The sequence below is a fragment of the Lepeophtheirus salmonis genome, chromosome 6 (genome assembly GCF_016086655.4).
Source record: "Lepeophtheirus salmonis chromosome 6, UVic_Lsal_1.4, whole genome shotgun sequence".
In the NCBI taxonomy this organism is placed as follows: domain Eukaryota; kingdom Metazoa; phylum Arthropoda; class Copepoda; order Siphonostomatoida; family Caligidae; genus Lepeophtheirus; species Lepeophtheirus salmonis.
In genome coordinates this window covers 42,630,223-42,652,171 of record NC_052136.2, presented here as the reverse complement: position 1 = coordinate 42,652,171, position 21,949 = coordinate 42,630,223, and the positions used below count along the sequence as shown (strand labels likewise).

Genomic DNA, 21,949 nt, shown 5'->3' with positions numbered 1-21,949 from the left:
TACCTTTCACTTATTTTCTTTTTTATTAACTAGGCACGTGCAATAATTAATTGAACGTCAAAGAGAGGATAAATGGGAGAGACTCGCGCGCTCTCTAAATTAGGGTAAATATTTCATTTGGTGCCCTTGAGAGCTATTTTTCCTATGTTATATGATTACAATGAGGTCTAATACTATCTGGCCACGAGGACAAACTCTTTTCACGCAACCTGTTCTGTTTAAAAAACACCAATTTTGATCATAAATTCCACTTGGTAAACCAGTAGTCCTTGGGTAAACTCATCATATGAACGTTACACATTTTATAAAAAAAATAAAATTGTCGCAGTTGTAAGACTCGCTTAAACTACCATGTGATGTTGACATTTTGGGAAAACATTTGTAATCATAAATATACAGTTACACCTTTAATAAAATATGTCATTAAGACAGTTAATGAATACTATTTTTGAACAAAAATAATGGATTGACTGAATTTATATATTATAAAAACCCATTTTTTTAGTTGGATTCCGAGCCGGGATCTCTAAATAAATCCAACCTCCAGAAACTATATGAATCACTCTAGAAATTAAATTTGAATGCTCAGTCCCTAAAATAATAAATTAACATAAAAAATTGCTTTATAATTAATCAATTACTGTTAATCTATTGTAAAATATATACCAAAATGAAGGAGTCGCTTAAAATACCACGTAATGTTGATATAAAATACAACAGAACAAATATTATAACTTTACAAATGTACAAAGTTCATACGAATTTACCAAGTGGAATTTTTCTTCAAAAATGATGTTTTACACCACAACAGGTTGCGTGATTAGAATTTGTGCTCCTCCTGAATGTATTAGGCCTCATTGTATTATTTATTACCCTTGAACAATTTTACTACTTTAATTAAAACAAATTTATAAATTAGATTGAATATTAAATCCCTGGAATGGCCTCTCCGGGAGACGTACGTGACATAATGGGCCTTTCTGGAGGACCTGAGATTACAAAGGAGATGATAATGGGTCGATCCGATGGGAAAAAGAAAAAGAAGAAGAAGAAAAGAGAGGATGGGGCCCTTGGGGGCGAAGTGAAGAGACGGCCCGAGGGAATGGCTCGAGAACTTTATAACCTTCTCTATGGAGGATCCGACTCTAAAGATGCGCCCCCTCTTATCCCCACGGACACATTGAATGGAGGTCCGGACATTGGCTATAAAAGACTGAAAGCTAAATTAGGTCTAAGAAAAGTTCGGCCTTGGATATGGATGAAGTTTGTGAATCCAGCTCGGAATGATGGACTTATTCTCCGACATTGGAGAAGAGCTGCAGATGAAGGCAAAGACTATCCATTTTCTCGATTTAATAAGGCATGACTACTCGTATTTCTTAAATACTTATAAGCTCAACAACTCCAAGAGTGGACTTATAAGTCTTAAAGAGATGATTCTTTCCGCTAAATTATCTAACGTTTTGTATATTTATTTTCCCTTTAGAAATTAGAAATCCCTATGTACACTGATCTCGAATACCAAAATCACCTCTCCTCGGATGGAGAAGATGGTAAAGGTTGGTCCCGAGCTGAAACAGACCACTTGTTTGATCTCTGCCGCAGATTTGACCTACGCTTCACCGTCATTCACGACCGATACTCAAGAAACAATGCTTCTTCCTTTCCTCAAAGAAGCATTGAGGATCTGAAGGAGCGCTATTACAATGTTACAGAAAAGTTGGAGTCCATTCGAATGGATTCTAGCTCTACCAGCAATAGTACAAAGCTCTACGACGCAGAGCATGAACGACGTCGAAAAGAACAGTTAATTAGATTGTATAACCGAACCCCTGAGCAAATTGAAGAGGAAGAAATGCTTAAGAATGAATTAAAAAAGATTGAAAATCGCAAACGAGAAAGAGAGAAAAAGGCTCAGGATCTTCAGAAGTTATTGGACCACGCAGAAGCATCCGTTACTCCAAAGCAAGAAAAGAAATCTCAATCCTTGACCAATCAAGGAGCTAGTAGTTCCAAAAAGAAAACTGTGTCTGTTTCTTCGGCCGTTGTTCCACGATCCTCCAAGCCGGATGTATCTAGTTCCTTGGACGCTACGACTGGCATTAAATTTCCCGAGACAAGTAAAGGTTCTTCCATCTATTTACGCTCTTCAAGAATGAAATTACCTCCAAGTGTGGGGCAAAAGAAAACAAAAGCCATTGAAACGATGCTGACCGAGATCCAGGGTATGGAAATGAACCCCATGCCCACAGAGGAAATTGCAACGGAATTCAACGATCTACGCTCTGACATGGTATTACTCTATGAGTTAAAAAATGCACTCGTTGTATGCGAATCCGAGCTGCAGTCCATTAAAGCCCAGTATGAAGCATTAGCCCCGAATAAATCTCTTGAAATCCCAGATAGACTCAAAAATTATTTTAATAACAAAGAAAAGACAAAAAGCATTTCAGATGTCATTGATGTTGTCGGCAATGGTGCAGCTCCTCCAGTCAGAAAGAGAAAAGCTGCATTAGAACAGAGCAATGTTTTAAAAAAGATTAAAAACAAAAACTTTTAATAATTAATTAAATAATAGTGTAGACTCCAACTCCTTCCTTCTCCATTTTTTTCGTATGTATTTTTTATTTTATATCATTTCATTATAAAATTTATTTAAATTCAACGTACCATTATTATCTTATAATTAATTATTAGATTAAAATTTACATTATGATGAAACAAGCGTTATATTATAATAATACAAAGGTCTCAAAATGGAGTATTATTAGATGCAACGTCAATAAATTAATTGAATATAATATATGTATATTGAGCCTTTTATTCTTAAGTTACATCAACATAAGTGTGAAGTCAATTCCTTTGAAAGATCGTCAGAATAAAAAAAAAACCCCATAAAAATATTCAATTTTTTAACTTCAGATTTGTTTCTAAAAAAATAAATAACTATTTCAAACTATTAATCATAGTACATAGAAAGAATTTTTGCTACGTTAAATAACGCTAAAGTACAGTAAGAATCTTTAAAGCAACAATATAGAAGTAGCAATGAGAACGGTTAAAAAGAACGTGAACATGAGACTGTTTCACAATGGGATTTTAAATGAAGAACATTTTTCTTTGTATATGGATCAATTTAAGCTAATGTAGATAAATAGTATTTCTGAGATGTTGAATTTGATAAAGCCCATTGAGATTGTTAAAAGATTTGGGCATTGTGATATATAAAATGTGGCATTTATATTTTGTGGGGTTTGAACCAATCATATATATTTCCTTTAATTGTTGACCGATTATTAAAATTTAAAACCACTGACTACATTATTACGAAAGTTGATAAGAGACAAATAACCAAATCTTTCATCCTGATGCGATCTCAAACTCAACATCTCCAAAACAGAGAAAATACTGTTCTCTATTTCAAAATCCACTGTGACAGCACTATGGAGCAGCCCAGTGAACATACTAATCTCTTAGAGTACTTCCAAGTCCATGTGCCGAACTTCTGGGTGTTTAGTTCTAATACTCTTTTCAATGCGATCCACCTGCTCACCCAGGCAATCCACAATATTTTCCCCATGTTTAAGCATAAAGCTTTCAAATTCTTCCGGGGTTTTCATCGTTTCTACCTCAGCTAAAAGTCGAGGTAGATTCATTTTATTTAAATAAATCCGTGTCAATTCTCTTCCATCAATATCCAATTCAGCCTTATATCTCACAAATCCATTACCCATGTCGATTCCTTTAACGTCATGGACCTGTCTAATCATAATGTCCCCCTCCAATTTTTTATTTATTTGCTCTAAGCGATGATCCGAGATGGAGCGACCCACAAGTGCATTGATATTTGAGTGAATCATAAAGCTAGCTACACATCCTAAAAGGACACCAATCGTGATTGAACCCACTGCATCTGGTATATGTGAACCTGTTTTAACAGAGAGACTCATGGCACCGGCAGCTATGGCAACACCCATAACTGCAACGACATCTTCTAGAAGGACAACGTTGACTGAAGGCTCGTATCCTCCCATCACGTATTCAAGGAAACCCATGTCCACTTTTGATGCAGAGTTTTTGATAGATTTAATAGCTAAAACAAGGGTAAATCCCTCAGATACAAAGGAACATGACAAAACGGCAACAGCTATAGGGAGTGAAGTTAGTTCTGATGAAGCGAAAATTCCTGAGATTCCATGATATATTGAAAGACCAGAACCCAAACAAAAGATCCCCGTCCCAGAAATGAGAGAAGACACGTACTGCATATTACTGTAGCCATAGGGATGTCCAACCGTAGGCATTTCAATGGATTTGTGGATGCCGTATGCAAGAATGATTTGATTACACGTATCTGCAAGAGAATGAATAGCTTCAGAGAATAGGGCATAGCTGCCAGTCGCGATCCATGCGCCTAATTTCAGGAGGAAATTAGAAGTGTTTATGCCCACAGCAATGAGGACAACGCGTCCACTGGATCCATATAACCCCCCTTCTGCACAAAGATTACGAACTGGCCAATTCTCTCTGGAGATGGATTTTTTATCTGCGCGACGTTTTTTTATAAGCTTGGAAATGGGTCCCATGAGTCTATTCTTGGACACACTTTCTTCCTCTTCCGCCAGATTCCGACTCTCCAGTGCCTTTTCCAAATTTTCTATGGAGCCCCACTTTTGAATGGATTTAGCAGAGACATCCTTTCTCCAATACACGCTGAGAGGTGGATCATGTTCATTGGGACTTCTGCGAATTGTACGACGAAGACCATTCAAATCGTCCGGAGCCAGAAGAAAATCCTTTGTGGCACGAGAGGCAGTGATGAAGTTCCGTTCATAATGGTGAAAAACAGTCTCTGAAAAGATAGATCGGAAATTATGGGGAACTTCTCGAACCGATCATTTCACTCTTACCTGGTTTGTCCATCACTTTGACATCCTTGTTCACACCGTCTTTGAAAATGAATTTACTTGGAGGAGGAGGGGGGGAAGGGTTGGTGGAAGAGAGGCCGCGGATCATGTAGATTCCACGACCTCTCATTTGAATAAATAATGAACACATCCCTTGATAACGGCTCTTATTCCATGGGTAGGGAGTTTAAATTAAAGCTATGCTAAGTTTAGTATAAAAATACTCAGTTCACAGTAAGAATATCAATGTTATTGATAATTATATTATTTTTACAATGAGCGCATATGTTATTATGTTATATGTTAAAGGGACATTTTGCCCATTTCCTTTCTCTTAACCAATCAAGAGACTCCAATTTATACACTTTTTCGAAACTTTAAAATGTACGTATTGCATGAATTCCTTATGAAATTATAGATATTCAATAATATTTATTCTAAAATATTTTTATAGAATGAGTAAGTAAAGAACACGGACTCTATTATTAATTTTTGTAACATCATCATGCATTTAAATATTCAAGCAAATTGTTTATCACGTGATCTATCAATAACATAGAATAAAGTAAGGTATATAAGGTCGGGCAAACAAAAATATATAAATAAACTGTGACGTGACGGGCGGGATAAAGCTATATTGTTAAAACGTACTATGTATATAAATTATTTTTCTATTTCTTTGACATTTTTCTTCTTTTCAAGCAAGATCGATCCTATTATGAGTTATGACAAAGGTGCAATATGTTAAAAAATATTAGGGAGACGAAGTAACAAATCTGGGGATGGTGGCAAGATTCTCCTTGAGGAGGGGTTGCTAGCCATTTTATGAATTTCAAATTTCCTGTGTCACCTCTAATGGCTTCTTAATAGTTACAAGTAATAAATATTACTATGAAATTCTAGGGAGGGCCTGGGCCCCCTCGGCTCCCCAGTTCCATCAACTATGAACAATATATCACTAATATGAAATTTAGAGGCTTGTGTATTATACTAACGATTACATAATGAACAGCAGATGTGCTTCACTTTTTATTGAACGATAAATTTTTAATACAGAACATAGGAAATAATAAGAATTGGTTTTGCCGTAGATAAGTTATATACTATACATATATAAAATAATCTATTTGGTGATAATTAATATTATATTGAATATTTGGTTAAATTATAATTAAACTTGAAATTGGCCGATTTACTTTTTTCCTCTTATTCTTTCACTCCCTCCAGTATTAAATTCTAATTGTGCATTGAGGTATCTTATTAGTATCCTTGTCTTGGCGAAGAGATTCAAATAGCCTTGTCATACTTTCCTCCAAAGGAGTCTTCCAAAACTTGACAAAAACGTTCGATTACTTTTGGATGACGATCTAATACAGGTAAATGGAATTCCTTGAACTTCTGGTCGAAAACTTCACAATCTTTTAAAAAATAAACAGATGGCACCATCAGTCCTCCTCTAACACATATCCATGGTGTCAGTCCATGATCATTCAAATATATGTCGCTTGACTTCTTCCCCAAATCCGGATATAAAAGTTTCATCTTGTGGGCAATAAAACCCGATACATAACTGAGCCCCTGAAAGTTGAGATCCTATTTTTTGAACTGATCCAGTTGATGGTTTATTGCAAAATCCACATGAACTTCATGAGGAATATCAAACGTAAATTCAAATTCTGAACAGCTTTTTTCACAAATTGTGATAACTAAGATGTCTCCAGTGATTTTCTTTGTTACGGATTCTTTTTTCTCTTTGTCCTCAATTCTATAAATGTCATATTCTTTTTCAATCTGAATAGCCGGATTGCTCACCAAAGTTTCACAACTTTTTCCAATTTACAGAATTATCAACCTTTTCATTGCTCCAACGGCTCTGAACATCAAAAAGAAAGAAAGAGGACCATTAGAAATCAAATCATGGTACAAGGCTCGAGTTGATTTGATTGAAATTCTCATACCTCTCTGCCATGGCAATTTACTCATATTTCCCCTTCCAATGACCAATGGGGTTGGACTCTGGAGGTTCCACATAAATAATGAATTATTGATAGTAAAACTCTAACGAAATATCTTTGATATCGTTGGTTACCTTCTCTCCATATAGATTCAAGTCCATTATTATTTAGATACAAAGAATGTTTTACAATTATATTTAATTCTCAGTCAAGTAAAGTATGAAGTATCACTGAGTTTATTTTGATTTTTATCCCGTTTGTGACGACATTTGCTTGGTTAGCAGTGTTGACTGAGATGCCACGACCTTATATATATAATATAGCCATAGCCAATAATATAATATATATTTTGTGTATAAGTTGCAAGTTGTATGAGAAAATTTTACAACTTGCAATTTATTCGTCTTAAAATATATTATTTAATTACAGCATTGATCATTCAAATTAATTCAACTATTAATTGATGCTATCATTTGATTTATTAAAACTCCATGATTATTATGTATTTATGAGTGGCATTTGAATTCCTATTATGGGCCACACAATACTTATATATTTTTTAATAATCAAACATTAAATTTCACATCCAATTTTCCTTAATATGAATAAAGAAGGATCACAATGTTTACGTCTCGTGAAAATGCTCTATATATTGGACAGCCATCATGGAATATTCAATTATTGCATTACTATAAAATCCCAAGAACTGTAAATCCTTTGGTAAAAATAAATTATTCATTTCATTTTTTTGTGGCAACTTGTACAATTTCCTTATAAAAAATTTCTTATATATGTTTTGAACAAAACATATATATTTAGAGAATAAGTAACCATCTAATAGTATTTTATAACATAAACTTTTAAAATTATACAACCTCTCTGTTATAATCATTCGTATTTTAATTTACTATGTTTTATTATTTTTATCGGCAATTTGTTAAAAATAAGTATATAATTTGTATGGAAAGTGATTATTCTTCCTAGACGTAAGATGTACCTTCAGTCTACGTGGTTCCTTGTTGCCACACTGGTAAAGTATCTGGTCAACAGCTCAAAGATAATAAAATAATAACATACATGGAAATTCTTATTAAATGGAATCAACTAAACTGGTAAAAAATACTATATATTTATTCTAGAAGTATCTGATGAGTGTTTATATATAATTACTATTGTTAATATAGATGGTAAATCCGTGGATATCTCTAAAAAAGTTGTTTTCTCTCTTCATTTTAAACATAAAGATGTAGGATTAAAAACAAAAGCGACAATTAAACAAAAGACTAGTATAATGTTAACGGGTGAGATGAGGGTTAAAAAAAATTGATAAAATATAATTAATGGAGCAAAAGTTTTTGAGATAATTTCAAATTTGTACTCAAACAAAAATTAGATGTAAATTGTCTAAAAATAAGAGTAGATTAGGTGGAAGAAAAAGATTGTATTAAGCTTCAGAATGAAATATTTGCGCAAAAATATAATTCATTAAAATAATATGAAGTTTTCCATCTCAACAGCAGATTTTTTGGTTCAATTGTTATGTTTTACCCTACATTTTGCCAAATATTTTCAATGGCCCGTAAATCAAACCATTTCTTTTCTTCTTTTTTGTCTATAATATGCAATAAATTTTTCAATATTATGAGGAAAAACATTGTAGTAGCACAAAATAAAAAAATAAGAGAAAAGTATGTTCAATCTAGAAAAAATCAAAATTTGAGGTTTAATAAGAGATCTTTCCTTCATTCTCTCTAACAAAGACGATCTGCTATTAATGTTCGATCTGAAAGGGATGGAAATAAATCCCGTATAAAAAAATAGCTCTTTCATCGACAGAATTTAATCATACTTCATAATTGCTTCTGGAGCACTCTTTCAAGTTTCACCTCCGAAAAATAAAATTTTACATCAAAACCTTTCACCAAACCATCCACAATTCCATGATTGATTACTCAGATTACATATGAGTGCTTTCAATGTAGTAACATTTCTCCACCTTCATGATTTATCACTTTTTAATGAAGGTTTTATGGAGGAGGTTGCGTGGCTCGTGTCTATGGCCAGATGTTAAGGAATCTCTGCTTTATCTAACGATGGGAATTCCTATTTACAATATTTTTAATCTTTCATTTATTCGACTACTTGTTTTGTAAAGTGATCGTGCATCGGTGCAAGATAAACTCTCTCGGCTCTTTCAACTTGTTGACATCTCGTTTCATTCATCGAAGATTAAAAAATATGACGATTGAATTGTATTTGAAGGCTGGGCATAAGGGAAATGACGTGGGGGATTGCCCCTTCGCGCAATTTATTCGTTGCATTTTGAATCATAAAGATATTTCATATGATGTAAGCAAAAGTCCAAATCATTTTAGTTACTTAAACCAATCTTAATTCCATGTGATTTGATGCATTTTAGTTGAAGCCATGCACTCAAGAAACGAAGCCGGAGTGGTTATTGAAGGACTTTGAAGGACGCTTGCCCTGTTTAATGCATAATGGAAAAGGAACTGTACGTATCCTGCTATGGCAATAGAGAATGCAAAGTATAATCCTGATTTTATTTTCAATACTTTTTTTCAGATCGAGAGCTCAGACATTGCCGACTACATTGAAAAAACCTTTCCTCAAAAGTCACTCAAGACCCCTGAGGAAGTCTCAAAAGAAGTATTAGTATTCTTTCCTGCCATGGTCAAACTCTGTAAAAGCATTCCAGAGGATACTGAGTTAGAAAAAAAATTCTTGGATCAATGTCAAGTCCTTGAAGATTTGCTTACTTCCTCTGGTGGTCCTTATTTGTCTGGTGCTTCAGAGACACTAGCAGACTACTCTCTGGCTCCAAAACTATTTCATATGACGGCCATTGTGCCTGAGTTTCATCCCAAAGTCTATGAAAAATTAAAACAATCATTTCCCAAATTGAATGCATATATGACAACCATGTTTGATCATAAGCATTTTTGTAGCACAACCTATGATAAACAATGGGTTATTGAGGCTTGGAAGGTGAAAAGAGCATTGTAATTATTTTTGAAGGAGTTACTTTATAGGACATTCCTTTCAGAAGTAGCTCAATCAAATTTAAATATTTCATATCGTGTCATTACTTCTATCGCGTTTATGATGTTCTAATTAATTAAATGGATACTTTTTTTTCTTTAGCTTCTGTTGCCCATTTATTTTTCCGAAGTAAAAGAAGTGAATAAACTTTTTAGTATATATGCAGCTCACTACATAAATTTTCTACTGTTGATGTATTAACATAAAAACAATCTTGAAAAATAGAAATGCCCAATTAATTTTTTTAATTCATATATAAATTGTATAGATACAGTATTTTATGAAACTACTTTTAAAAACTTAATTGATGAAATATGGATACCATTTATTAAAAAAGGCCAAAAGAAGGATTGACCCTTCCTAAAAAAAGTTAATTCAAAAAATAAAATAAAACATTATTTTCTAAGAAAAATCCTCATTCGTCGTTTATTAAGAAAGGTTAACTTCTTTATAATAATCATGAGTTTATTTCACCATACTTAAGGAGTTATCCGAAAGTCTCTTCTGATAGGTGTCCTTAGATTATATATATATGTATTTTTTTGGCTTGGCTTTTTTAATTTTTAAAATAAATTTAAAAAAATTAAATTTTTTACTCAGCTACATATTTGCCACAATCACCTTTTTTTAGAAAATAAAACTTAAAATTTTTTTTTTTGTCCTGACCAATGAATTTTTTAGAAAAAAACAAAAAAATCATTGATTTAGGGGAGCTACAGCCAAATTAGTCACTTATATATATTTTTTTATATAGGTGATATACATCATTTTCTGAGTATTAGGTATATTTTTGTAATAAAAAGCTATCAAAATAACGGAGAAATCAATAATATATAATAAATAAGTGCATATTATATTTTAAACATGAAAATGTCATGTCAAAAACATAGACTAATAATAAGCTCTTAATTTGTCAATTGTCTTGAATAAAATATATGAGATGGTTGATGATTTGATCCCGGTTCCACTGCTAAAAGTGTGAAAAAAATATTTAGGGTAGAAAATAAACATTGAGTTTAACAAGTCTTTTATAGTCTAAAAATGTCTGTAGATTATGATTTTTTAAGTTTCAATCCTGTATTTTGTGTCTTTAAGCCAAGAAATTTGAATTTGTGACCCATTTTCCCAAAAAATAGCAGTTTTTGCGCGACAAAAATTTTGAAATCCCAATTTTGTAGACCCATAGAATCTACAATGTACATTAAAATAACCATTATTTATGTTCAAATGATAGATAGTCGCCAAGACTTTAAAATAAAACTTTTTGTTTAGTTGTTTCTTGTATAACTTTTGTGCAATGACCGGTTAAAAAATATGTATCAAGTGACAAACAGAATCAAAAATTCACATTTTTGATAAATTCCTAGCTTATGTATTAGTAGGAAAGGACTACAGGATTGATATACATATCCTTTTTTTGGAAATTTAATAAGCTTTAAAATGATAACTAATTTAAACTATTTCTTGTGTAGTAACATTTAAAAATATTAAGTTGGTCATTAAAATGGATGGTACATAAAAACGTTTGGAGCTAAATACTTGAAAATTTGATCGTTTGTACCTAAATAGTATATTTTAGGCTGATGTGTTTATTTTTCTCCTACAAGCTATAATAGTTACGGGTATTTTGTTTTTTTTAAGCTTTTACACATGCGAAACTAGATTTTGTATTTTTTTTACGGAACAAAAGATGCTTGATTTATGATCAAAATATCCATATTTCGGAACGCGTGATATTGCACGATTATATGATCAGCAGCTACTTGATTTTAACTAAATCAAGGGCTTATTTGTTACAAAACAACTACAAGTTTTCAAAACCACAGATATCTTAATAATTGATTTATTTTTAGAACTTGAAAATGCTGAAGAGATATTTTTATTTCCGTCAAATTAGACCTACCTTTACAAAAGTAAGTTTATCTAAAGAAACAATTGCATATTTTGTACTTCTGACTTCAAATTTTAAATCTACATAAAACGTTGGTCTAGAAAACATGTATTACTTATAAGAATTCGAAAATTGATATTTTCCCAATTTTGGCAGTAAAACCGGGGTCGAATCTCAAACCATGTCATATACAGAGTTAAATGTACTTGTCTTACAGACAGAATTGATTATGATGCCTTGAATAAGCCTCTTTTGTGATACATATTGATATTTTAGTAAATATTTCAATGATACATGGGAAATCAAATTTTCTAAAGCATCTCTACTTTTATATGGCTTCAACAGTTTGTTATAAAGACTAATAATAGTTTACAACTGATAATTATAGGAAGGATTTTGAGACCTCTACTCTTCTGACAGCAATAGCAATAATGAAATAGCATTTGCATCTCTAAAACCAAGCCAAAGGAATCAATAAGATAAAAAGTATCGGAGAACTCATAAATAGGGAATTTAAATTTTGGTTTTTAAATTGATGTTCTATTTGTAAAATCAATACTAAACGTATATTGTATAATTATTTCGTTATATTTTAACTTTATAATAGAAAAACAACTAATGGTTTGCCCGTTCTTTCATGGTTAACAACTCCGGGAAAAGTACTTCACAAAAGAAATGTTCGAAAAAGCAAATACGAATCTCTAATCGAAGAAGTAGATCTTATTTCAGCAAACCTGAATATCCCTTAATACGACAAAACATTTTTTTCTTTTTCAAACATTGTTTCTCTCAGAAGTCTAGCTCCCAAGATCAGTGATGATAACGACTCAAATACAAAAGAACCATCGGGAGATTAATACAATTCAACTTGAAAGATTGTGTCACAAGTACTAGAACCTACTATTTCACCAGTTAGTACTACTCCTACATCTTTCTGTTCATCACTCCAAAATAATAATTGCAAAGAAATTCCTTCTACATTCTCTCCTTCCATTACTTTAAGGATATCATCCCGAATTATAAATAGACCTGAGTATCTCGAGGACTATGTTTGATCAAACTCCTTGGGGTGGGAAGATAAATCAAAGCAGCCAGCATAATCAGATTCTAATTTCGATCCTTTGTTCAAAGTACGTCCCTTGATAAATTAACATAGGTCAATGATAGATTCAAAACTTATGTATCGATGAACAAATGGTTTTTTATAAGGGAAAATCAAATATTAAGTAATATATTCCCAACAAGCCTCATAAATAGGGATTTAAATTATTCGTGTTGACTGAAATGATGTATGACTTCCTATCTTACATTGGAGAAAATTTTATCCGTTGAAGATCCAAATGTGCCAGATCTCAAAACTAGCTCCAACTGGGTTTTACATCTGGCTCAGAATATAGAGCCAAACAAAAATCATCTTTGATTTTTTCTAATTGGTTCACACCATTACCTTTATTGCAACATTTAAATGCTTGTTTAAATGCTTCATACACATCAAACTCCACCAAAACTTAAATCCATTACTCAATTTACTTTTTATTATATATTGGATTAATTGAATACCAGAGGTATTGCGACATGACTTGATCTCAGAATCAAAGACTCGGAAAATCAATTTGTAATGAACTAAAGGAAAGCTTAAACACAATATACCCTCACCTAAATGATAATTATGGACTTGTACTTGTGAGCAAAGACTTGAAATTCTACTTGAGCTTCCAGCATAAGGACCTTCTACCACCTTTGCTTAATACTTTTCAGATTTGGATAAGTGATTGTCTACTCCAACATTAGCTTTCAAGTCACCTAAAGTAATTATATTTGACTATTAATGTATCTTCCAGGACCCTGTGATTTTGACTTGAAAGAATATTCTGTATTCCGGACACCAAATATCTAAGGTAGTTCACATAAAATCTCTCTTCCAGTATTATAAGATACTATTATTTTTTCTCTAATAAAGTTTGTAATACTAACGGAATTCCCACAAATCAAAATGTTTTTAGCCAAGATTTGTAGCTACTACTATTAAATTTACAAAAATTATAATTTAAAATATGTACTTTTAAGTAGATGAGTCATTCCTTTGCAATAACTTTCAAATAGCAAATTGATAGTATTCAATGTTTCCTATAATTATTTTAGAAAAAGATCACAAATTCTGAGAACGTTATGAATGAAAATGTACCTGTTTAGTCTCATCAAACATATATACATTCAATGTTCGTAATCCTTGATACTCAAAAGTAAAAGAATTAATTTCTTAAAGATAATTGAAATGCATGCTAGACACTTTTATTGACGAGTAAGGAAAGATTTAGCCTTAGAAAAACTCATAGTCAATAGTGATACAGACTCTTCATGATTTTTGGCATATTTAACCCACGTTTTGTTCTGTTTAGATAAGTGTTCATTAATACTGTAATTGATATTCAATGTCCAATCACTCTAAGTGTTTGTTAGTAGATATTTTCTGAAATACGAGACCAATTCATTAGAACAAATATGTCAAACATCACAGCTCTATCCCATTTTACCCCATTCGGAACACAGACTTTTAATAAGAAATAAAATTTTGTCTCTTGCTATGGTTGATCCAAACATAATTGTTATATGCAACTTTCCTATTTCAATTACTTGAGAAATCAAAGGCTTTAAAATGATACTGATATGCAATTAGTATTCCCGATTCAAGATACCATGGTCCTTCATTAGGTTCTCCAGAAAATATGTAATCTTTTTTGATAATTATTGCAATTGTACAGGTTATTAGTTAGAGTTCCAATCAACTTAACTTGTTGATGTGTGAATTGTGAACCTATTTTTCCATTAGAATCTGGGATTGTCTGTATTAATTGAGTATTAATTGATCAATAAATTCCATAAATGAGGCGGAATACAGTCATAAATATCAAAATAAAATAATTAAATAGGTTCATTATGTCTTGAAGTCTTTAAACGGAAAGTCTAAGTCCTTGAACCTTTTCATCGACTTCTCAGATTTCATTTAAGACATAATTTGAGATTCTTCCCCGGGTTCACAGCCAAAATTAGGAAAATAGACAGTTTCGAATTCTTATAATTAATACATGTTTTCTAAACCAAAATTTTATGTAGAACTCAAATTTGATGTCAGAAATAAAAGATATGCATTCATTCTTTAGATATACTCATTTTTGTAAAGGTATGTCTAATCTTACGGAAATAAAAATTCAACCTGATACAGAAAATATAAGTATACTCGGACATCAATGTTAGATCAACTAATGAGATGTATTTCTTTCAGAAAGCATACTTAAGCCTTGCATAATATATAAACTACTTGAAGCTGATCTGGGGTAGTTTTAATGTTTGATCTAGGAATGGATTTAGTTTTATGAGGAAATGATACGCAAACATTAAATCGGATTGTAACATTTACATTTAACATCAAGATGTTAATACAAATAAACAATTATAATATTTCATTTATATTATTTGAGGGCCAGTTATTCAACTGTAAGATCTGCTAGAGCCTCCTGGTATAGGAGCTGCATATTGTAAGATCTTGTAGGATCAAGTTTGTTTTCAATTAAATGGTTGACATGTTGAACGGAAATTGTTGTAAAGTTGTCCTCTCCATACCATATGACTGTAGTAAAGTATAGTGAGTAAGGTTTATGAGACGAAAACCTTGTAGGCGATGAGGAACTTCAGTTTGAGTAAGTACTTTTACGGGATACCATATCCTACCATCCCTAGCCCAAACAACATCACCAGACTTGAATGATTCCTCTTCTAATTGTGAGTCAGTATCAGATGACGATGAAACGTTTGACATGTCGGAAGGTCAATGAATTCATCATCTTCATCGTATATAATTTCTGGGATTATTCACTCTTAAGGACCATGTACTTTAGTTAAATAGTAGATTTTGTAAAAGTGGAAATTATTGTTTGAAACTTGTTGTTTTTGATCATAGACTCAACGGTTTTTAAAATATCTCTTTAGCATTTTCAAGTTCTACAAATGAATGAAGTAGTCAAACACCTGTGATTTTGAGACCTAGAGTTGTTTTCTGACAAATTTGACTTTGATTTAGTCAATATCAAGTAGCTGCTGGTCAAAGGATTGCGCAATATCACGCCTTCTGAAGTATGGATATTTTACTCAAAAATGGAGTTTATGTTGCTTCGTAAAGAAAAAAAAAATCATAAGTATTAAGTGGTTTGATTCATATTAGGCATTATTTTCATAGATAAGTATATTTTGAGCATAATCGATTCACTTTTCAAGAATATTGCTCATTCAGTATTTTTGTTGCGGCCTCTCGAAAGGCGAAATTTCGCATAAAATTTTAAATTCGTAAATTGTAAATAAAAAAAATCTGCAATATTATAGGTGGTAGGAAAAAATAAAACGCATAAGTCTAAAATGTACTATTTCAGGTACAAATCATCAGATTGTCAAGTATATAGCTCTAAACGTTTTTATCTACCATCCATTTTAATGACGGACGGAATTTTTTTCACACGTTAATAAAATTAGGGAGAAGGGATAAAATTTTCAGTTTTTTTAAAATATTCCAGTACAAGAAATAGTATAAATTAGGTATTAGTTTAAAGCTTATTAAATTTGAAATTAAATGATATGTAAATCAACCCTGTAGTCCTTTTCCATCAGTAGATATGGCTACCTAAAGCCAGGAATTTATTAAAAAGTTTAAATCTTCAATTCCGTTTGTCACTTGATACATATTTTTTAAACGGTCATAGCATAAAAGTTATGGAAGAAACAACTAAACAATCAGTTTTATTTTAAAGTCCTGGCGATTATCTATCATTTGAACATAAATAATGGTTATTTTAGTGTACATTGTAGATTCTATAGGTCTTCAAAGTTGGGATTTCAAAATTTTTGAGAGGCAAAAACTGTCATTTTGGGGGAAATTGATCACAAATTCAAATTTCTTGGCTAAAAGAAGCATTAATTCGGTAAGCAAAATGAGCGAATGTGAAAACTGTATACTAGCTACATCTTAGTGTGAATGTAAAAATGTGATTATAAATTAACTTATCACAATTATCGCAGACAGAGTGTATTTTTTCCGCTAGACTACTAATTATGCTATTATTATATTAAGCAAAAATGATAAATAATATTCTAATATATTATTAATCATCATTCAACCGTCTTCGATCGTCTAGCTCTCTTTCTTATTTATGTATTAAAGATTTATGTTATATATAAAGTACATCCTTTGCCAAAAAAGATGTTTCCTAACTTTAACAGATAAAATGTTCGATCTAAACTTAATTTTTTTGTAATTCACTTGTAGAAAAGTGCTGAAGATAATATCTATCACACTCTCAGTCTAAAAAACACGCAAGTTTTTTTAATAAAAACTTTTTTTTCTGTTCAAAATCTTGTCTTGGTGGAAAAGATATATTAACCGTCGCACGTGACTCAATATAGATTATCCGATGATGATTAAATAAAAAGGGAGTAATATTGAGCAAAGTCAATTAGGTATTGCCATTTAATTTTTACGCATAAAAAGTACACCCCTACATGAGGTCCCTTGGTCCACTCTAGATATTAGTAGTACGGTCAAGGACAACTAGAAGACTTCTCGTAGTTCTTGGTACGGTAAATCAAATTATGTGATCTCCGCGTGTACATATACCATGATTTATGATATATCTACACGCGTATAAAGGTTGCGTGAATCAAAAATAAGTTTTAATTAGTAATCCTTTATCAATTTTGGGTCACCCTGCCCTTTCTTAAGTTCGAGAATTAATTGTCTTTAGTCACTAACATCTTAGATTCTTAAGAATGATACTTTATACAAATATTGATTACGTGGTTTTCGTTTCGTGATTAAATGAAGCGTACCTATAATCACTAGGTTTCAAAGTAGCCTAGAGAAATGCGGCTGTTAGCTTGAAAGAAATATAATAGTCTTGGTCATTTTTTTTCTCATAAAAACTGTCGCTTTTTAATATACCACAGATGACGTCACTTTATCTTTTTTGCAGTTTTCCTTTATGCGGAATTCAACTTTCTCTTCCCTATCGTAGAATTCACCTTTTTATTCAGTTAAAAGGGTGAATTCATGGAGGCTGTGTATTCTGATTCAACACTCCTAGCGGATAAAAAAAAGGTGTCGCTACAAACTACTACTTTGTACAAATATTGATCACGAGGGTCTTCGTTTCATTATTTTGTTTTGAAGCTTAAATGCGTTTATTATTCATTGTCATCTTAGTACTACGTCATGAAGTACTCAATCTAAGAAATAACTATATGGTATCGGGCGTGTGTTTTAGCTCAGCGCTCCATTAAAACACAAGCTCGATACTCAATGCATGCAGAATAATACTCAACCCCCCTAATCTAAAAGTAGTGAGCAGCTTGCTTTAGTCATCCAGTCCCTAGTGAATCAGGTACGCCTATCCTGTTTGTTGTTAAAGTAAATATCTGAAATTATTATTTTGTCAAAATGGATGACAAAATAGATGGCAAACTGGATGAAAAAATAGAAGATGAAATTGAACCTTCCACTTCAGATTCAAACTATCCATATGAAATCTTTAAACGTCGAATGGAAGGTTTATCGGCAATGGAAAAGAGATCTGCAAAAGCATTTTTTGAGTGGAAGGTCCCTGAAAAATTTATTTGGCCAATTAAGGGTGAAAATTTTGTAGATGCTAATCTCCGTAGGAAAAGAAATTCAAGAAATCTCTCATTAGTAAGAGATAGGAACCGTCGTTTGAACAAAACAGGTGAATCAAAATCATCACATCAAAAGATTAAGATATATAAACATGGGTTTAAACGATCAAGAGAGTCTGAAGAAACTATAAATCCACAACTTGAAGAAAATATACAATTCCAGTCAGAATATAGAGATCAAGAGTCGGAAGAAACAAAAAATCAACGCCTTGAAGAAGACATACTATATCTAGAATCTAGTGGTCACGATAGTGATGAAACTCAAATTTGTCAAATTTTTGTGAAAGGACATCTGTGAGATGAACACAAAATATAATGAATCGACGATTGTTTTTCTTACAAATGAGATAACTATATTAATATTCATTGGTTTTTTTACTCTACAATTTATATAGGATAAATTTTTCAATTAAGTATTTTTCCTTCTGTAAAATATAGGAATTAAAATTAATTGTTATTAAAATATCCCACTAAATAATAATTAATCTATGGTAATTGATACTGATAGATTTAATAGAAGGCGCTTGTTTAAATGCGAGAATAATATCAATAGTCATTCAATATCTCAGCTTATGAAACTCCACTGAAACTCGGATCAATTTTGTGAACATATGTATTTTCATTATGTGTTGAATTAATTGAATACCTGAGATATTGCAACTCGACTTGAACTCAAAAGCCAATTTCTTAATGAACTAAAGAAAGCTTTAACACAATAGACCCTGTCCTAAACTACTTGGACTTTCAGTATAAGGACCTTCTCCCACTTTTGTTCAATGCTATTTAGTTTTGGAGAAGTGAATGTCTACTTCAACATTAGTTTTCAAGTCACTTAAACTCGTTATATTTGACTTTTAGTGTATCTTCTAGGATGACTTGAAATCATATCCTGTATTCCAGACTTTTAAGTATTTAGTGTAGTTCGCATAAAATCTCTCTTCCAGTATTAAAAGATATTTTGTTATTTTATCTCTGATAAAGTTTATAATAGTAACGGAATTCCCATAAATCAATGTACTTTTACCCAAGATTTGAAGCTACTCCTATTAAATTTACAAGATTTTTAATTTAAAATATGTACTTTTTAAAAACACGTTATTGCATTTACAGTCATTTGACCTGTAAAATATAATTTTAGTTTTTTTTTTTAGTTCAGTTAATTAATATTATTAATTTTTATATGATACATTAGTATAAACTTATGAATTTATAGTTTCAAATAAAATTTTGGGAATATCAGAAGATGATCTTACACTTTGAAATAAAAAAAATTGTCAATTTAATATATTCAGGTATACTTTTAGTTTAGATAATTCAAAATTTCTTGATATACACTATGTTATAATAAATACTTATTTAATGAAATTGTATTTTGGTAAAGTATTTGGCTCAATTTGAACAGTAAATACCTTTAGTTTCGATTTACCAAATTAAACTTTATAAACTATGGAATTGAATGTATTAAATAAGGATTTTTTGTTCAAATTTCCCCCCCTTTTTTTAGGCATTGCTCTAAATTGACATAAACTTAATGCACAATAAAATTACATATTCGCATTTTAAAATAGATATTATATTTTCTCATTGAAACACTTAATATATTAATAAATTTATATAAAAAAATTAATAATAATTCACTACGGAGTTAAAGAGCAAAATAGGATCTTAAAAATTGATGGTTAAACTCAAACTCAATGTTAATTTTTCATCTATTAATAATGTCAATTGAACTAGCTTTCATCCTATCTGACTGATCAAGTTTTCACATTTTTTTATTCCTTGCATAGCGACTGCGTGATTAAGTTTACTTCTTTTTTAATCTAACACATAAATTTATAATCAAATAATGTCGAAGCTAAATCTATTCATTGAATCTTCAATGTAGATTTCCTCATATCAAGGAATATCCTATCAAATCAATTCAGTGTTGAATAATTTATAAATTATTTATAACACCTTGACGGAAAAATAAATCCGTTTATCAATGAAAAGGAATGTGTGCAATTTTTTGGTAATACAAGGTAGATAATTAATTCCCTAGGAATATTTTTTAAATAGCAAACTGAGAGTATTCAACGTTTCCTATAATTATTATAGAACAGGATTACAAATTCTGAGAACGTTATGAATGAAAATGTACCTGTTTAGTCTCATCAAACATATATACATTCAATGTTCGTAATCCTTGATACTCAAAAGTAAAAGAATTAACTTTTTAAAGAGAATTGAAATGCGTACTAGACACTTTTATTGACAGCAAGGAATGATTTAGCCTTAGAAAAACTCATAGCCAATAGTGTAATAGACTCTTTATTATTTTTGACATATTCAACCCTCGTTTTGTTCTGTTTAGATAAATGTTCATTAATACTGTCATTGATATTCAATGTCCAATCACTCTAAGTGTTTGTTAGTAGATATTCTCTGAAATGATATTAAAAAAAAGTCGTTAAAGATATTATTACCTTTAAAAATTTTATACAGGTAAATGAAAAAAAACTAAAACTACCAAAAATAAAGTTTAGATCGAACATTTTATCTGATAAAGTTAGAAATAAGTTCTAATAAAAAGGATGTACAATATATATAAAGTATATCTTAAACATACAAATAAGGAAAAGAGAGGATCGAAGGGATGACCAAATAATGATTAAAAGACTAACAATATTTATATTATAGTAGACAGTATTGTGTGCATGCCACTTTAATTTCTTCTCTGAGTATTATTAATTAATTTTGCTTTATATGTACTAATAGCATAATTAATATGTATTTTTGAAAGGGTGATTATACGTTATCATCATTACAAGTATTTTTTTATTTTAATATATGAAATGTTTTGAATAAATGATAACCCAATAATACATTTACAAATCTAAATAATAACACTGTAATTATTTTTTAGATACATATAACATAATATATATGATTTTTTATATGCGTAACTCCATTTTGCCAATGATTTAATATATAAAATTATTTTATTAAGTATTTTACACAGAGTATAATTTAAGAAGATTTTACTAAGTGGTCCATAAATGGTTGTGTTTCTATGTAAAATAATAGTAATCCAATGACTGCTTAACAAAATGATGGGGAACATCCTCTTACAAAAATACTTTCGAGGATTTACTTCGTAAATTTTCTATTCAAACATTTCAATGATTATTCCATAAAATATTTATAAGTGTATTAGAAGGAAATAGCAAAATAATAATGTCAGAACTAAGCTTAATGGAAACTTCACATTTAATTATGTCAGCAAGATAAGTGAATGTGAAACCAGTAGACTAGTTCATGAATTTCTAAACATTACTGAGAAAACCATTACTATCTACATGTTGGATGAATATGAAAATGTAATTATAAATAACTTTTTCACATTTATCGAAGACATAATTTATTTTTTCCACTAATTAATT

General features: G+C 31.0%; 3 protein-coding genes and 1 long non-coding RNA gene across 4 annotated transcripts; 3 read left to right on the top strand and 1 right to left on the bottom strand.

Moving 5' to 3' along the window:
- Positions 1–33: 33 nt before the first annotated feature.
- On the top strand, positions 34–2,801 carry LOC121119461 (DNA methyltransferase 1 associated protein 1). The gene is made up of 2 exons (XM_040714120.2): positions 34–1,360; positions 1,487–2,801. Exons 1-2 carry the CDS (start codon positions 941–943, stop codon positions 2,558–2,560), a joined length of 1,494 nt encoding a protein of 497 aa, XP_040570054.1. The 5' UTR covers positions 34–940; the 3' UTR covers positions 2,561–2,801.
- On the bottom strand, positions 2,606–5,496 carry LOC121119460 (Zinc transporter 49B). Its single transcript, XM_040714119.2, has 2 exons — positions 4,911–5,496; positions 2,606–4,852 (listed from the first exon to the last, which is right to left on the bottom strand). The coding sequence occupies exons 1-2, from the start codon at positions 5,056–5,058 to the stop codon at positions 3,474–3,476; spliced, it is 1,527 nt and encodes a 508-aa protein (XP_040570053.1). The 5' UTR covers positions 5,059–5,496; the 3' UTR covers positions 2,606–3,473.
- A 2,993-nt stretch (positions 5,497–8,489) lies between these two features.
- On the top strand, positions 8,490–10,081 carry LOC121120270 (uncharacterized). The gene is made up of 3 exons (XM_040715119.2): positions 8,490–9,211; positions 9,282–9,374; positions 9,446–10,081. Exons 1-3 carry the CDS (start codon positions 9,101–9,103, stop codon positions 9,884–9,886), a joined length of 645 nt encoding a protein of 214 aa, XP_040571053.1. The 5' UTR covers positions 8,490–9,100; the 3' UTR covers positions 9,887–10,081.
- A 7,966-nt stretch (positions 10,082–18,047) lies between these two features.
- LOC139905797 (uncharacterized) lies at positions 18,048–20,092 on the top strand. Its single transcript, XR_011780856.1, has 2 exons — positions 18,048–18,238; positions 18,311–20,092. It is a non-coding gene; the product is annotated as an uncharacterized lncRNA (long non-coding RNA).
- The last annotated feature ends 1,857 nt before the right edge of the window (positions 20,093–21,949 follow it).

Excerpts from the sequence above, each read along its gene's own strand:
- LOC121119461 (XM_040714120.2), top strand. The coding sequence starts at position 941 with ATGGCCTCTCCGGGAGACGTACGTGACATAATGGGCCTTTCTGGAGGA. Across the intron at positions 1,361-1,486 it reads CATTTTCTCGATTTAATAAG|AAATTAGAAATCCCTATGTA; the intron begins GCATGACTACTC and ends TTTTCCCTTTAG.
- LOC121119460 (XM_040714119.2), bottom strand. The coding sequence starts at position 5,058 with ATGTGTTCATTATTTATTCAAATGAGAGGTCGTGGAATCTACATGATC. Across the intron at positions 4,853-4,910 it reads CAAAGTGATGGACAAACCAG|AGACTGTTTTTCACCATTAT; the intron begins GTAAGAGTGAAA and ends CTATCTTTTCAG.
- LOC121120270 (XM_040715119.2), top strand. The coding sequence starts at position 9,101 with ATGACGATTGAATTGTATTTGAAGGCTGGGCATAAGGGAAATGACGTG. Across the intron at positions 9,212-9,281 it reads ATAAAGATATTTCATATGAT|TTGAAGCCATGCACTCAAGA; the intron begins GTAAGCAAAAGT and ends GATGCATTTTAG. Across the intron at positions 9,375-9,445 it reads TGCATAATGGAAAAGGAACT|ATCGAGAGCTCAGACATTGC; the intron begins GTACGTATCCTG and ends ACTTTTTTTCAG.